The following is a 19,025-nucleotide window of genomic DNA, read 5'->3' on the forward strand; positions in this document are numbered from 1 at the left end:
TGCCAAATCTGCCCCAGATTTGGCAACAGTATTCCATACAAGGCCGGATTTGAGATTTATAGAGATAGAGAATAGAATCTGGAGTAAGAAAGTGTCAAGCTCAATAAAGGGATGTGACCTTAGCAGATACTTATTTTGCAACGGATTTGATATATGGTTTCTAAGAAAGATCGGAAGTAAGAGTTAATCCTAAAAGATGAAAGGTAGATGACTCATCAAGTACAGAGTACATTACCGTTCATAAATATTGGAAGATCTAAATTATTGTGATATTGATTGGCTGAAAAAAATTGAATTTTATCTAAATTAAAGTTCACCAGCCACTGTGAGCCCCATGCTGTAGCAGAAGTGAGATCCTTTTCAAGCTCAAATGCCCCCTCCAAGCAATCAGAGAGTGTTGGCTTCTTATCATGACAAGAATAAATGGTAGTATCATCAGCGAACAATGCCACCTTAGATGTGAAAATATCTGGAAGATCGTTAATATAAATTAAAAAGAGTATAGGGCCCAGGATTGAACCTTAAGGAACCCCTGAAGTTACAGAATAAGAAGAAAAGTGCTGTCCATCGAGAACAACTTTTATACTACGATTGGAAAAAAAGGATTCAGTAATCTTAAAGATGTTACCAGATACACCGTAAGAAGAAAGCTTATGGAGAAGACCAGCATGCGAAACTTTATCAAAAGATTACTTTTTATTTTTGCTAATTTATATTTATAAATTACTAGTTTAATTAACTAGAGTTTCTTTTTACAAATTTTTATAACAAATTAATTTCCAATTAAATAAAAATACTGAAAGGAAGTACTATTTTAAATTTATTTAGCAGGAATTAACATGAATGATTTCAATAAAAAATACTTTATTTAAAAGAATTTCAAACATCAAAATGTTTTTAATCTAATTACTTTATTTTGAATTTTTTAGCTTGCTCCTTTTGAGCTGGCTCCTTTAAAGAAAGTGTGATTATTCAATGAAAAAAGGCAGTAGGTCTAACAATCTTTTTTCATCACTAAGTTTATGAACAATAATAATTTTTCATGTATTCTTCATTTTTTTAAATGTAATTTTCTTTTTCTTTTCTTTTTCTTTTTTTCATCTAATTTTCTGTGTACTTTTTTAATTCAGTTTCTTTATGACTGAAAAAGTTTATTTTAGGATGTGTTGATATAATGCAGAATGAGTTTCTTCACAAAAAACACTCAAAAACAAAGAAAAATTTTGTCACTCAACAAGTTTTGGAAAGATTGAAGTTGTTTTTAAACTTAAAAGAATCACAATTGTCTTGCTTTCTTGAGTTTTTTTCAATAATCCAATTATTTTCTGTGTTTTTCTTTAAAATGAACATAATCATTAAGTAAAAAAATGTTATTTAAAGTCAACCATAGTTTTTCTACAACAATTTCAAAAAGAAAGAAAAACTTAACATTGACTTTAATATTGTCACACAGAATTGCAACACAATTTCCGTTTGGCTATCAGTAGGTTTGCTAAATACACATAAAGTTAATTCATTGTTTAGTTTAGAAATTTTTAATGTCAATTTTTGTAGAGTAGAAACACCGGGAAGCTGGTAATTGTTTCTGATTTGCTTATAAAATGTTTTTGAAACAAAATATTTTAAAACTTTTTTTTTAATTTCTTAATTTTTTTATCCTTACTTTCTTAATTTTAATTTTTTATATAAAAATAAATTTTTAGTTTGAACAAGTCCAAAACTTTTAAGTAATAGTTTTAATAGGAATCAATATTCAACATGCTATTCTTATTTTAACTTTTTTAACACCTCTAAGCAACTAACAATCTAAACATGCTGAATCTTTTAAGTATTATTAACATACTTTATTACCTTTTGGCATTTATTATTAACATAATTCATTATACATGTAAATTAGGAAGTTTTGAGTATAATTTAAGATATTTTTTTTTATTCATTAAATTTTAAAACAAGTTTTTTTAAAACTAAATGGTACTATTTTTAATACAAGCATTGAATTTATAAAAATGAACATTTCAAGTTTCATTTTAGGTTATGGTGCTACAATTAGCACACCTTGTTCAAGAATTTCTTCATTCACAAAATGTTCCAAGTCTTTCTTTTCATGATCAAATGCTTGCCAACCAAAAGAAACAAGAAACAATGGAGTTACTTGAACAAAAAAAATTACGAGAAGCAAAATATGCAGAGGATGAGGGTTTGGTAAGTGTTTGATAGATTTGTATAAATATATAGAAGCTCATATTTACCATCATCATCATCATCATCATCATCATCATCATCATCATCATCATCATCATCATCATCATCATCATCATCATCATCATCATCATCATCGTCGTCATTTCTGAGTTCAAGTAAACTTATTATAATATATTATTTAGGAATTTCATGTATATTTTTGCAACAATCTAGAACAATTTTTCTATATTTATGAACAATAATGTACTCGATGAGTCATCTACTCTTCGGCTTCTAGAATTTACTCTTACTTCCAATCTTTTTTGGAAACCATATATTGAATCCATTGCAAAACTATCATCTGCTAAGGTTGCATCTCTTTAAATTCATGCACACAGCATTCTTACTCTGGATTCTAATCTTAAATCTCTAAAAATCTTAAATCTGTCCTTCTATGGAATACTGTTGCCATATCTGGAGCAAATATTTGAATGATGCCTTTTCTCTTTTAGACAAGGTGCAAAAAGGCATTTTAAATGTAGTTAGAATCGCTCTTGTAGTCAACATTTAACCATTATCACATTGTCATAATGTTGCTTCTCTTTTTCTTTTCTTTAAATACTATAATAGAAGCTACTCTTAAGAGCTAGCCTCTCCTGTGCCATCTGCTAAAATTCATTCTTGTGTTACTCCTCGTTCAATTAAGTCTCATCCTGTTTCTATGACTGTTCCTAAGTGCACCAAAAATTATTTTTCGTCTAGTTTTTTTTCTTGAACATCAGTTTTTTGGAATTCGCTCCCTTCATTTTATTTTTCTGATTTATATAATTTGCAATCTTTTAAGTCGTTTGTCAATCATTATCTTGCATAAACTTTATCTTTTCTCTTCCAGTAACTTCTATCTCTAATAGTGGTTGCTTGCAGCCTTGTTGGAAGTGAAGATGTGTTGGGCTGGGACAACAATCATTTTTTTTGTTAATTTTTGTTTTTTCTTCTTTTTCTAAAAAGTTTAAGCATTTTAAGAATTAAAGAGCCCAAAATATATAAGAAATTTTTTCCTTAGATACATGTTATCCATCATATGTATATATATATGTACAGGCCTCAGTGGGAATAAATGAGTGAAAGAGCGGAGAAAAGCTCTCCTAAAACGAATATGGTGAGCCACGCGAGCAGCTCCTCTCAATTTTTTTAGGTTTATATGTGAGCTGTCTGTTTATTTGTTAAAAAAATTGCTTTAATGCGCCTAAAGTATTTGCGAATATTACAACTACCCACAAATTTCAACATGGTAAAGCATCCTGTCAGGATGCTTCATCATTCTGGCCAAGCTTCAGAATGTCCTTTTCTGATGATCTACAAGAGATTTTCTGAGGATCTACGAGAAAAAATTAGTAAATAATAACAAAATAATAAAACATAAGTTAAATCTAAAATAGATTCAACTTATTGTTTTTTTTTACTATGTTCCAAACTTTTAATCATGATTATATATATGTATATATATATATATATATATATATATATATATATATATATATATATATATATATATATATATATATATATATATATATATATATATATATATATATATACATATATATATATATATATACATATATTTATATATATATAAATGTATCCTTTACTTTAGCCAATTTTAATCCCATTACAATGATATAATGTAATGGTGTTATTATATTTTTATTTATATTACATATATATTTCATATATATATATATATATATATATATATATATATATATATATATATATATATTTGTTTTCATGAATTATATAATCACCTTTTTATATATATATATAATAGAATCAGCAAGTAAAGGAAGAATTATTAAGGAGAGAAGTTGCACTCAAAAATGAAAGACAGAAGCGTCAGGTTATTATCATTATAAATTATGTTAAGTAATTCCTTTTATTATGATAATATACTATAAAGCATATAAAGTATTTATTTTCTTTTTTAAATAATTTAAATATAATTTACACCCAAACCAACATGCACAACAATAATTAAAATTATTTAATGACAACTCTTATAATATATATTAATACATTAACAATATCAACAACAATACTTTATGTTTAATAAAAAAATTTGTTATTTTTTTAACTTATGATTTGATAGTATTTATCAAGTTTTATCATTTGTCATCATTTAATATCATTTTATTATTTGTTTTAAAATTTGTTTAATATTTTTTAATTTTTCACACAATATTTTATCATTTTTATTTAACATTTTATGTTAAATTTTAAATTATATAATTATAAATCAAATGTTTGTTATGAATTAATTTATAGGCCATAGTAACTAGCTATGACAACATTGACTTATAATGATTTGTAATCGTTTGTTTTGCATTGATTTGTATTGGCTGATTGACTTATATTAGTTTAAAATTAACTTGAATTAAAATTAAATTTGTGTTTTAAAATCAATTTATATACTGTTATTTATTGTTAATCCTTAACAATAAATTTCTTATTGACTGTATCAAACAAAAAATATTTATAAGGTAAGAAAAAAATATTAAAATAATTTTAAATAATTTAATATTTAAAAAAATTAAAACTATTAACTTTTTTGATATTTATTTTATATATTGCATTTATGAAATTTTAAAAATCATGAATGTTGTTTTAAATCTTAATAAATTAATTTGTTACTCAAAATTTAAAAACTTTTGATGAAACTTATTTTCTTGCATTTATTGTCACAACATTTATAAAAACTTTTTTGAGTAAAAGCATTTTGTTATTCTGTTAAGAAAAGAACTTTTTTTTTTTATTAATTTAAGATTTATATGTAAAGGTCGAGTAAATCTATTATTTTTTTTAGTTATCAGATATTTTTGTGTTTACTAATTAATAATTGTTTTTCTTTGGTTCTTTAATACAATTTTTAAAGTCATTGGTCAATGACTTTAAAAATTGTATTAAAGAATGTAGTCAGATCTACATTTAATTCTAATACTAAAAAAAATCTGAATGATAAGTACAAAGAAGTTTGAACTTAGTCATAATAGGGTTTTTTTAATTTTGTCATTTACTAACAATGTGTTGATGCTTCAAATAGCATATTTATGATAGTATATTTGAATATCATATTATAAAAATGGTATTTATACAAACTGAAGTGTTATATCAAAATCATAAATTATAGTTAACAATAAAAATCAATTTATTTTAGAACAGTCAATCAGAGAAACAGAGCAGTGATTCTCTGATAAATAAATTTTCTTGTTTGCGCTCTGATACTCCAAAGATATCTGTTGTAGTGTTTAAAAAAAATATGGAAAAAAAATTCTTTTGCAGTTCATGCATTGGTAAGCTTTCCAATTTTGTTTTAGTAAGAATTTAGAGTTAAAATATTTTAATATTAAATGTGCATTAAAAATAATAATAATGATAATAATATAACTAATTTCACTGAGACTCTTGTAACTTACATGTTTAATATATTTCTGGTATGAAACAGCTGTTAATCTAGCTAGATTAGCAGCTGTATTTACCTGTATTATGTATTTGTATCTACCTAGATAGGTAAATACAAATACAGGAAAAAAATATTAGAAATACAGGAATCAAACACCTATTGTTATATGACAAAAATTTAAAGAAATATATTAAATAAAGTACATCAAATATAAACAACATCAAAGGTACATCAAACCACCAACTTCTTAAGTGGTTACAATTATACGTAAAACATTGATACTAGCAGTACTGCTACTTAAACTTTACTATAATTTTTATTGGTTGATTTTAAAATTAATGCGGGTTTTTTGAGAAGTAGAATTTAGAAACAAAACGTTACAAATAAGAACGGAAAAAGTTAAATTGCGATCAGGATTTTAAATTCTCTTCTATTGAAAAATTTACTGCATTTGCAAAATGTGAATACCTCTTACTAAAGTTGCATTGTCTTTATTAACAATTGTCAAAATGCTTACAAAAATTGAAACTTTTATTATAAGCTTGGGAAAAAAAGAGTTGATTGTTTTAAAAGCGAGTGGATTGTCTTAAAAAGTTATATTTTTCCAATGTTAAAAAATTTGTTACGTGAATATTATTTGAAAATGTGGAAAAAAATATTTGTGACAGATATAATTTTTGATGAATGCAGAAATGTATTCAAGAGTTTCTTACTTAGTCTGTTTACAAATGTTTAAGTAGAACATGTGTTTTTCCGCATTAACAGAGTAAAATGGTAATAATCTTGCGATCGTCTTGAATCTCTTTCACAAATAGGAGGAGAAGGATGCAGCATCAAGAAATTTGACCCAAACCCCGCAGCGCCTCATCGCTATCAGGAAAAACAAAAAAATCTGTAGATTAAATAATTAAGGGGTAAACAGGTTCTATCTGTTGACCAGCCTCGCACCCCTTCTTCATCTATTAGGCTGGTGCAGATGTATTTTTAATACATTGTTTCCAGTTTAGGATGTTGAATGCTATATCTTCTTGACTCAATGTATGGGTTTTGCTTGTGTCTCTGTTTTTATGACTAGGCAACTCATTCTATTATCTCCTAATGAGAGTACAGCTCTAAAACTCAGTTTTATGGTTCTGAGGCCGGCTGGTAGTCAGGTTTCTTGAACTCTGTGGTAGCTCTCAGAGAGGTTGATTCCATCAACAGCTGAAAAATATCAAAGTATTAACAGTGCCATGTTGCGCATGGATGGTGTCCCTGTTTGTACTTTTGGTGTGCATTGCGGAGGCCACATTTTGAGCCCTTTGTTACGGCTTAGGGTTTATTAATAGTAATGAGGCAATTGCTTGGGCTATTAAGCAGTGTTCTGAGTACTATCTATGCTTTGAGTCAAGTTCTTCAATCAAATTTTAAAATGAATAAAGTACCAAAAACTAAAAAACACAAAAAACCATCGCCATCACCAAGTTCTCTAAACCTATCATTCTCTAATATTCATGGTCTTCAAAGTAACTTTTTTTCTGTTGAGTCTTATCTCTTGCAAAGTTCACCAGACCTACTTGCTCTTTGTGAGACTAATTTGAGTTCAGCTGTCTCATCTTGCGATCTTAGTGCTGATGGTTATCTTCCTTTAATTCGTAAAGACTCCAATAGTCACATGCTTGGCCTAGGCATTTACATTAAGAATTCACCCATTTGTCATAAAATTAGGTTTGAATCCACAGACTATTCTTTTATGTGCTTTCGTTTAGCACCACTTCACTCTATCGCCTTTCTCTTTGTTCTTTATCGCTCTCCTTTATCTCAAGACCGCATTCTTTTTGATGTTATTTCTGATCATATTGACCAAGCCCATCTACTAAAATTCATTCTCGTGTTACTCGTCATTCAATAAAGTCTCATAATGTTACATTGATTGTTCCTAAGTGCTCCAAAAATTCTTATGTGTTTAGTTTTTTTTTCCTTGAACATATGTAATTTGGGATTCACTTCCTTGATCTCTGAATCCTGATTCATATCTTTAAAGTTAATGTTAAGTTAATCTGTCTGTTAATGGGTATCTTGCTTTATAAACTTCATCTTTTTTCTTCCAGTAACTTCCAACTCTAACAGTGGTTGCTTGCAGCCTCATTGGAGGTGAAATTTTTTTTTTTTTAATGTAAATTAAAAAAAAAAAAAGTCAATCAGTTAATGATTAGATCTGTGGAGCAAAGGAGCCTGGTCATTCTTTCCTTGCTTTTGACCTTCTTTGAGATGTCTTTTAAAGGACTCCCTAAAGGATGTAGAGATTTTGGTCCTGGAGTTCTTCAATATCCTTAAATGATTCCCAGTCAGCAGGTTTTTGGATTTTATTAATTGATGGCTATTGTACAGTACTTTGTGCATGCCTGGGGCATTCATTACCAGCTGTAATGTTAGACAACCAGCTTGGCAGTGTACAACAACAGTTTCTCTTTTTGATGTACCAGAATCTCAAGGTCTAGGAATATCTAAAACCAGAAGAAAATTTTCTCTCGGAATTCCCTGGATCTTATTCTTTTCCTAATATCCGTTCTTTTGTCGAGTTTGTTTCTTCCTTAAAGCTGACATGTAAAAAGCGCTTTTTGAACAAGATCCAGTTATAAAGTATCAAATCAAATAGTCAAAGTTATTTTGATTCAGGCTTGAGCTCTTCACTTTTACTGCATATAGATTTGAAAGTCATTTTCTCTATACTTTTTCATATTCAACTCTTCTCTTTATAAAGCAGGTTATTTCAATGTTTAACTTTAATTTATCCAATAATTAAAGAGTATGAATGTACTAGTAAATCTTAATAGTGGTTACTTGCAACATTGTTGAGAGTGAATTAAAAAAAAACAAAAAAAAAAACAACCTAATTTTCAGTCTCTGAAATAGCAACTTACAGCATATCTAATTCAAAAAAATCTAATTCTAATCTAAAAAATGTTTTAAAACATTTAGTTTTTAAAGTTTAGAGATGGGGCCTCTCTTATTTCCAAACCATAAGGTTCATGTTTTAGAGATTTGTAACAATATATATTCAAAAATTAAAAAAATGTAACCAGCTAGACTGTAGTGACCTCCTCAGTCTTGGGAAGTTGAGTTTAAAAAGTTTTTTGTGATATTATGAAAGGAATGTCCATGAATCTCTTTTTTATAATATTTTGAAATGAATGTTTGTGCTCCTCTTGTAACTTTTTAAAGAGCTTAAACGACTTTTTAATTGATGACTGTTGATAAAAACACTATAAATACACTGTTCTGATTTTTTAAATATTTAACTTTTTAAATACTTTGATATTTAAAAAAAAAAAATTTTAAAAACATAAATGTTTAAATTTTAAAAAAATTTATAGTCATTTAAAATTGCATTAAATATGATATTTAAGGAATAGTAAAAATTTTAAGGGCAGAGTTCACTGCACAAAAAGACAGCAAGTAAATTTTATTATTTAGGCGCATTTAAATATTTAGTATTACAATAGTTACGTTGTATTTGTAAATTTAAAAGAAATATAATTTTTGTATTTATGTATTGCATTTAAGCACTGTTAAATACTGTTTAACAGTACTTACTGATTTTGTAAATTAAACTTTTGCCTTTGTAAATAAAATAGAAAATTATCATTAAAATTTATAATTACTTAATTATCTTCTTTTATGTTTTATGCAAATACAACCTAAATAATACGTTTTATTGCAAGTTTCATTTTTGGTTTTTTTGTTGTTGTTATTTTCTGTGTACTTTACTGGCATATTTAATATAAAAACGTTAACTAATTTTAACAGCTTATTTTTATTTCCTTAATAAAATACGTTATTTTAAAGTATATTATTTATTACTTATTAATATGCAAAAAATTTTGAAACGTTCCTAACATAATTAAACAGTAAAAAAGTAAATAAAGAGTTTTTCAATAATAAAACTAAATTGAAAAAATAATTTATTAAACACATTGAAAATCTAAACTAGAGAGTAACTGACGTCAAATAAAAAATAATTTTTTTTTTTAAATTTTGAATGAATAATCTTGCTTGTTAATGACAACACCTTTCTTCACATTAAAAAAATTGATCAACTTAGTTCATTTCTTCGTCGTGCATACTTATTACCATTAACACTTTAAATCTGAGACTGATAAAGTTTTTTTTTTTTGCTATGATCTTTTGAAATAATTTTAAACAAGTTGGAAATTCCGCATTATACCCGGTGCCATTAGGCTAGCTAACACCACATACCCTGCACAGGTAGAACATTTTACCCTAAATGTTGCAAATTACACTACATGTGACCATTTTCAGTATAATTTCTTACCTTGAAAGTATAATTTTCTATCTTAAAGGGGTAGGATAAGTGATATACTCTAATGGTAAAAATTTGTCTCCTTTCTTTTTGTGTTTATGAAACTAAAAAACTAAAATTATTAAAATTCTTATTCATTCTTATTAAAATTTAATTCATACAAAAATCTAGACAAGAATTACAAAGATCAAATATTGACATGTCCCTGGCAGTGCCCTGCTCAACATGTTTCTCCATGCAGCAACTATAATTATATCACTTACAATTAGGGTTTTGAGGTTTTAGGGAGTTTATTCTGATGCAGCTCACTCAGTTTTGTAGAGGTGAATGCATACAAAAAACTTTTCTTTTACTACAATCAACAAGGCTTTTTTGTTGTAATTTTGTTTGTAACTCTATCAACCTTGAACTCTGAAATGCGAGGCCATTGTGGGGAGAAGCTCAGCACTGTACTTCCCGGCGTGTAGGATGGATTTGCACCTTGAATCTTATAGTTTTGAACAGTCTATTATTGCATATTTTAAAATCTATTTCATCAGGCGCAACAAACTAGAAATATGCAATAATAGACTGGTGTTAAAAATTTTTGTTCAAAATTATAAGGTTCAAGGTGCAAATCCATCCTACACTCCAGGAAGTACAGTGCTGAGCTTCTCCCCACAATGGCCTCGCATTTCAGAGTTCAAGGTTCATAGAGTTACAAACAAAATTACAACAAAAAAGCCTTCTTGATTGTAGTAAAAGAAAAATTTTTTGTATGCATTCACCTCTACAAAACAGGCCTAACAAATCTGGTACTTAGTATAAACCTTTTAAATATCTCTAATTATAGTCTTATGTTAATAGATTCTTGATAGAAGTTTTTTTTAAATAAAACTAAATTTGAATGTTTCAAACGCTGTTATTTAGCTCATTATTTTCATGGTGCATGCACCTTAACTGCCATAGAAGATTGTTCTGGAAAAATATTTTCAGTTGTTCAATGGAATATTAAAAGTCTTCTTAAAAAGGAAAAAGTGAAAATGCCATCCAATGATACAGTTTCAAGGCAGGTATTAATTTCTAATCTTTTGTTTTAATTTCTGAAAGATGATTGATTACTTTTAGACTAAACAGTTTTTTTTCTCTAAAAAATTGATTTGATCAAAATCTTCAGAAAGAAACTATATGTGTGATTTTCTGATTCACAATTTATATCACATGATTTTTGAAGCCAAATTGGTTTAAAATAACCTTATTTTATACCAGTCAGCCGAGTCAGAATGATAGGATTAAAATTTGATTGTCAGTAAATAAGTTGTTAGTCTCAAGTTAGAAATTTATTAGTTAAAGTTACAAGTTTTTAGTTAAAATAATGGAGAGAAAAAAAGGATTGGTCGATAGTTAGAGTGATCAGAGTGTTCTTCAGAATTTTTGAAAGTCGGAACTGCAAGTGGTCTATAGAGTATTGAAGAAAAGTTTTGGAAAACACTTTTGTAAGATTTTGTATTTTAAGATATTTTTTATCAAAAACTTTGAAAAATCAAATCAAGTCAAAATATATTCTGATTAAAGTTGTTACATCAAGGATTTTTACAAATAGTACTAATATGAAGTAAACACCTGTCAAATTCAATAGTAATAATATTCAATACAATTTCAATATTAATATGAAGTAAACACCTGTCAAATTCAATAGTAATAAAAATTGTAATAGTTATAAAAATAATAATAATTCAAGTAGGAATAGTAGTAGTATAAATAATATAGTTAACAATTATAATAATAATAATAATAATAAAAAAATAATAATAAAAATAATAATAATAATAAAAATAATAATATATATATAAATTAATATTGCCAACCTCAAACTGTTAGAGGTCGGCAAAAAAAAATTTGTCACTAAAGGGTTACCATGAAACATAAAAACAAAGTTAGAGATTTGTTGCTGACCTCAAACACTTTGAGGTTAGCAGTTAGTTCAGCATTACCAAATGCCAACTCTAATTCTGAGAGTTGATAATAATAATATAGCAAAAACAGTAATATAAAAATAACAATAGTAATAACAACAATAAATATAAGAATATTTATAATAAAAGTAACAACGATATTAATGAAGTGAATACTGGTAAAAATATTTCAGTTTAAAAAAGATTAAAATAACAAATTATATGTAAAAGATTTATATTAGTAACAGAAAAGAGAAAAAGATTAGTTAAATAGAAGCTCAGAGTTATTGTTATAAAAAATGAGCTGTGAAATGGTATATAATTTATAAATAATATTTTTTAAAAAAATAGTTAGAGAGCAGTTGTAAATTTTGAGAGTGATTTAAGAGATTTTAGTTGGGAAGGAAGATTCCATAAGTTCCATGTTTATATGCTTTTATATTGTATGAATTCATAATGAACAGTTCAATATTTAGTTCGATAATTACAATTTTTCTTATAATTAAAAAAGTTAGTGAATGTAAGTGGTAGGTCATTATGATTTTGCTTCCAAACAAATAACTTTAGCTAATATTACATTCGATCTGCTTAATTTCAATGCTAAGTCTTGAAGATGCGATGCAAAAGATAAATTAGAGTCTATTTTGATTTTAAGATATTGTAATATTTAGAATTAACTGGATTTATATTTTGCCCACTTAAACTGAAATTTATTTGCTTATTTGTTTTTTATTTAAACAGATTTAAATATAATAGTTTCAACTTTTTTAGAGTTAAGGAATAATTTATTAGAACGGAGCCATTATTGGCTGGATTGCGATTTAAATTTTTGGTAAGTTTTTTCAGTGGTTTGTTAATTAGAAGAATGTTGGTGTTATTCGCAGGTCATAAGAACTAAAAAATTCAAGTGAAACATTCAAATCATTGATAAAAATATAAATAAGTAATGGCCTTAAAACTGAGCATTGTAGAACACCATTAAATGACTTGGCTAGTTCTGAGTTAATACCATTAGTTGAAACAAGTTGTTTTCTATTACAAAGATTATTGGTATTTGTAAAGACATTTATTTTCTCCAAATAATTCTGAAGTCTACAGAACATTGCTTTTTCAAACAGCTTGCTTAAGTTAGTAAGAAGAGAAATGGGTAAATAATTGAAGTTGTCCAAAAGTGTTTTGAGTATAGGATCTACTTTTTCTACTGTAAAAGCTTCTGGAAAAAAAAAAAATTTTAAAAGAATGATTATGATACCAGCTTTAGAAAAAATTTTGGCAGATTATTGGGACCAAGACTTTAATTATTTTTAATAGTATATTTCATAAGATTAGATACCTAAATTTTCAGTTACGAAATTAACTCCAAAATACACATTTGGAAGGAGCATTAGTAGAAGATTTGATGTTTATGATTTCCTTAATTCCTTTCCAAGTGTTTTTTACATTATTGATGTTGTAATTAAAGATGCATAGTACAATTTTTTAGAATATCTTAGCAAATTGCTAATTTTATTTCTGTATAACTTATTGACATTTTTTGACCTAGTGAATTTTTCAGTAAGTATATTTTTAGCAGAAATACCAGAACACCAGAAGTTATCTAGGGTTTTGATTGAAGTTTGATTTAAAAGGAATTTGACAGGTCGGGACCACAATCTGCGGAAGAGTTTAAATATATATTTATAATTTTTAATTTTATATTTATTTATAAATAATAAACCAACTGACTGCTTACAAATTGACCTACTCTTCTCATAGAACTTTTTAAAATCGCTTTTAAAAATCAATTCACTTTTTTTTTTAAGTCAAAATTTTCATGATTAAACATAATATATATTAGTGTCATATAAATCACATATTAGTATGTCAACAACTTTTAAGTAATCTTACATTCCTCTTTTCTGTCAAGTATTATATTTTCTGCCATAAATTCTGTGACCCCTTTAAAAGTCAATCTAACCATTACCCTTCCACCCCGATCCTTTCACAGTCTAGTTATTGATACAGTTATTAGTTTTTCAAAATAACTAGTTCAAATAATTATGGGATGTCCTGTAATGTTATTTTTGTGTGCAATGCTATAATTTAAAAGTTATTTGGAAACACATTCAATCTCTTAGCATCTACAACATGAGTATTAAAATCTCTTTTTGTTTGTACATGCTAAAAAAAATGTTTAAACCAATTTTAAATAATTTTTAACTTATTGTGGCACTATCTCATTTTATATATTTAGGTTCAATTAATTGAACAAGAAAGTACACATTTAAGCAGTAAGGTTTTATTTGATGGCATCATAAGTTATCATATGCTAGAAGTAAGTCAAGATAACTTGAACATTAAGGTACTAATTGTATTTACTTAATAATAAATAATAAAGTATCTTTTTTCTAACATGAAAATATGGTGACATGTATACTTTATTTAGCTTTTAGTAGACAACTTAAATGGTCTTCCTTTATCCAGTTTTATTCAAAAAGGTGGTGTGCCTATTTCTTTTATTCGTGAGATTTCTGAGCAACTTATAGAGAAGCTTGAATTTCTTCATAGTCTTTTGGTGATTCATAGGGACTTAAATGTGAGTTAATATGTTTCTACGACTCCTAGTTTATATATTTGTCTCCCTATTTTAGCTGTAATACATTTATTTAGTTGTGCAATACATTTATTGGCAGTAGTAACAAATTAATTATTAGTGGATATGGTGTGATGAAGCGGATATCAGATTATGTTAATATGTTTACTGAAGATATCAATTGTGATAATGAAGCAAAGATTAAGGAAGATGTTTTTTTTCATAGTTATCAAAATTTAATTAAACCAGGGAAAAAGGGAGATATTTTTTATATGGTTAGTCAACTTTCTTTTTTTTTATTTTAATTTTTAATTTTTTTTTTTTTTTTTATTGCCAACAAAGTGTTTTAATTGCTTTTTATTGTCAATGAGATTTCTCATTTTATTGCCTTTTATTGCCCAAAAAAATTTTTTTTTGGTTTTTAATTTGATGTACTTATTAAAATTTATAATATAAAATTAAATTATTATAAAATTAATATGAAAATAGTACTCTGAATTAATATTAAAGGGATTGCAGAGAATTAATATTAAAGGGATCGCAGAGAATTAATATTAAAGGGATTGCAGAGAATATTTTAAAATAGTAATATCAAACTGGTTATCATTTTAATCGTATTTAATTCAAGATTTCAAGATTTAATTTTTTAGATTCAAGATTTGATAAGAAACTGAAATGATTAATTCTTTAATATATTAGAAATGCATAATCTCTAAAATGGTAAAATTTAATAATTTGAATACCAAATCTGTAAGTTTAGTTATTTGAATACCAAATCTGTAAATTTAATAACTTAAATACTAAAGAAAAATGCCATGCAGTCTAAAGCAGTCCTATATTAAATGTTTATTTAAAAGTTAGTATAATTGAATAATGATATGAAAATAAACAAAAGATATAAATTGAAATGTTGTAATGATACAAAACCTGTTCTAAATAAATCAACTGGGTGATTTGAACCGTAAAGAGTTCTTCTGAAAGAATGACTTGCTAAAGTTTGTAAAAAATTTTTTGCTGAAAATCAAATTTATTCTTTTTTTGAAATTTAGATTTATTGTTCAAAGCACCAACTTCAAAATTTTTCTAAATAAACCATGTCAAATTATCAAAATTGGCTAATCAAAAATAATGCAATAACATACAAATTAGTAGCACATTTTAACTTCTATCTTTGACAATAAAAAAACACGTGGACAATGAAATTAAGAGTTCTGCAAGCTTATTCTTTCAGAATTATATTACTTTTAGTTTTTTTCTTTTTCTTTTTAGGGATTAATTCTTCTATCATTGTACACTGGGAAAGTAGATCATGGCTATCCAATAGTTATTCCTAACACTATCACGGAACCTTTCAACTCATTTCTTAAAAGGTTTTGTATACTATATTGTTAGGATTTTTCTAATATTAGAATTAAGTTCTAATCTGTAAATATTATTTAGTTGTCTTGCTGCTGATGAAAAGAAAAGACTAAGTTTACATGAGCTAGCTCAGCACAAATTTGTTTGTGAAAAATTATCATCTGTTCAAATATCAAGATTTATGCAAGAGAATGTTTCTAAAGACATGTATGATAAATCAGATAAAGTTGATTTTAAAATACATTTGTGGAATGAACAATTAGTATCAGGAAAGTCAAGGTTAAAAAGTGAATTTGAAGACATTCATTGGTTGGGCAAAGGAGGCTTTGGGAGTGTTCTTAAGGTTTGTTAAAATAGTTTTTGTTTGGGTAGATGAGTTTATCATAAAAAATAAGAATAACATTTTTTAAAATGAAATTTTTGTTAAATCTTGTAATTTTGTAAAATATTGTTTGAAGAATGCTAGAAAGAAATGTAAATAGTCACTAAAAATGGGCTTGGCTTAACCTGGGTCATCTATTTTTTTAACGAAAAAAAAAAAACATTTTTTACAGATTTATTTAAAGTCTTCTAGGGGTTGCTCAAAGTTCTTGAACATTTTAAGTAAATTTTAACAGAAAATGTACAAAAACACTATGTTATTTTTAGTATAACTGTCGAAAAATGTTGAAATTGATCAATTTAAGTTATTGATTAATTAAGTTATGGATGCCAATTGATAAGTTGATGATTATTTAAGTTATTGTGAGTATTTTTTTTTAAATTTTACACAATTTTGACCCAATTTTGACCCAAATTTGGCCCACATCAAACAAATTGTATGTCATTTTCTAAAACACATAGGAAATAATGTTTTTATTATAATAGTTATTTATTTTACCTGCATGCTATGATTGGGTACATACAATTTTGCATTTTTGTTTAGAAAAAATAGAAAATGTTGACTAGGAGTGGAAAAGAATTAAAAGTGACAAACCCAATTATACCGTCTTCGCCATTACCTTCAAAACCTACCACTAGAACTAGTACAAATTTTTGGTTGATTGGTCAGCCATGTTCATCAATTACAGGAGCAAAGTTACCTACACGCAGACAGGTGATGAAGTATGTTTTATATCTGAGACATGATCCTGATAGCGTTGGTAACAGTGTTAAGAATAAAGAAATTTCTTACATCGTTGCAGACAGTGTTGCAGATTTTTGGCACATGGCCCGCATCAAAACCAAAATAAGACAAAACTGTATGTTTGATGTTCTTGGATTATGGAATGAATGGACCAGTTTAAAAAAAAATAGAAGTCGTGCCACTGACCCTGGTAACAAAGGAGAAAACTTCATCTCAGAGCTTGATATGCTTTTCGACATTGGTGCTCCAGATGCAATTGATGACATAAGAAAATCTAGACTTCTATCTCAGAAACACAAAGATGATGACATTGCGTTTTATCTTGATCAGAAACATGAAAGAAAGTCTAGTATGAATGGCCAGGATAAAACTTTTGAAGCAAAGGCTTTACAGTTTCTGACCAGAATTGAACAGCAGCAACAACGACAAGAAAAAGAAACAGAAAGACTAGAGAAAAGAGCAGCTGCAGAGCTAGAAGGAAATGAATTTTTTGAAGAGTCCGAGGATGATGCACAAGTTGGTTGTACGGAAATTGATCCGGATTTTGAGCCAGATCACATTATTGAAAAAATAGAGTTTCAAGAATTTGTTACACTTCAAGTTCCCAGAAAAATTATGGAATGTGACGAGTTAACGACAGCAGCCGATCGGTTAAAGTTGTCTGACAATCAAACTACAATGATAGTTTCAGCTATAATAAAAGCAGCGGGTGGCAATCTAGACGACTTTGATGTATCCCGTTCAACTACGCGTCGAAAGCGAATGTCAAACAGACAGCACATTGCAGAAAACATAATGGAGAAAATAAAGGAAAAACCACCTCAATTTGGTGCCATGCACTGGGATGGAAAGTTACTGCAGGACTCTCTTGGTGATAAGTTTGAACGTCTAGCAATTCTTCTGTCAGGTTCACCAGAATTTTCATCGGGAAAATTGCTGGGTGTGCCACAACTAGGAGATTCTAAAGGACAAACTCAAGCTGATGCCTCATATGATCTCAACATCAGAAGAGATTGGCTTGCTAAACCAGTGAATCAATGGGCAGCAGATGAAGTTGCTGAAAAGTTTGTTCGAACAGTAAAAGTTATCAACGATGCTGCTGAACAAGGCGTCAAACTAATCTCAGAATTTGCAACAATAATAACACCAGATGAACAACAGAGAGCATGGCTATTGCAAGGTGTGGAACAACATCGGAAGCTGTTTTCAAGTTTTGACAAAAAAACACTAAACATTTGAAACTAATAACTTGAACTTACTAACTTGAATTGACAATTTCGACATTTTTCCTCATTTTGGACCTTAAAAACTATGAAAATATTAAATTATTTTCCAGAAATATATGTAGAACGTAAACAAACATGCACAAGTTGTGCATCATATTATTACTATATAAAAAATAACAATTTCCATAATTACTTTAATAAATTTAATTGAGTAAGAACAAAAGTAAGATAGCGTTTTAATACATTTTCTGTTATATTTTAGTTAAAATGTTCATGAGCTTTGAGCAACCCCTAGAAGACTTAAAATAAATCTGTAAAAAATGTTTTTCAATAAAGAATTGATAGTATAATGGGAAAAACTTCACTAGGCTATGTTCTGGGTTGTGTAATAATTTCTGGACAGCCCTAATATACACACACTCATATATATACATATATAAATATACATATATATATATATATATATATATATATATATATATATATATATATATATATATATATACCATGGTTTTTAACAAATGCGCTGAAAAAATTGGTTTTTAATTATGTTGAAAATAGATAACTTCGATATGTTTATTTTTGCTAATGTTTTTATATTAGCAAAATGCTTTTAAAGTAGCTAATGATTTTAATTAAAGTATCATTGAAAGTTTAATTGATTTTAAAAATTTCATTCATTTATAAAAGTTTAATAAAGTTTCATTCATTTATAAAATTTTAATTCATTTTAATAATAATTATATAAGATTATTTATAAGTAAAATAAAAAAAGAAAGTAATAAAAAAAAAATTAAAGTTTATAACAACTTTAAACAGCAATAGTCTCTTTAATAAACTTTATAGAAGAAAAAAAGTTAATTC

General features: G+C 27.0%; 1 protein-coding gene across 2 annotated transcripts in view; it reads left to right on the forward strand.

The window, feature by feature from the left end:
- The window catches only part of LOC100207114 (eIF-2-alpha kinase GCN2), a 75,857-nt gene that overhangs the window by 20,056 nt on the left and 36,776 nt on the right, over nt 1-19,025 (forward strand). For both annotated transcript variants that reach the window (XM_065799129.1, XM_065799130.1), the window contains exons 4-12: nt 2,032-2,202; nt 4,013-4,081; nt 5,396-5,531; nt 10,854-10,996; nt 14,112-14,219; nt 14,304-14,453; nt 14,528-14,725; nt 15,720-15,820; nt 15,891-16,152. In XM_065799129.1, the coding sequence (XP_065655201.1) occupies nt 2,032-2,202; nt 4,013-4,081; nt 5,396-5,531; nt 10,854-10,996; nt 14,112-14,219; nt 14,304-14,453; nt 14,528-14,725; nt 15,720-15,820; nt 15,891-16,152 (1,338 nt within the window). The remainder of the gene's footprint in view (nt 1-2,031; nt 2,203-4,012; nt 4,082-5,395; nt 5,532-10,853; nt 10,997-14,111; nt 14,220-14,303; nt 14,454-14,527; nt 14,726-15,719; nt 15,821-15,890; nt 16,153-19,025) is intronic.

The sequence above is a fragment of the Hydra vulgaris genome, chromosome 06, assembly GCF_038396675.1.
Source record: "Hydra vulgaris chromosome 06, alternate assembly HydraT2T_AEP".
NCBI classification, from domain to species: Eukaryota; Metazoa; Cnidaria; class Hydrozoa; order Anthoathecata; family Hydridae; genus Hydra; species Hydra vulgaris.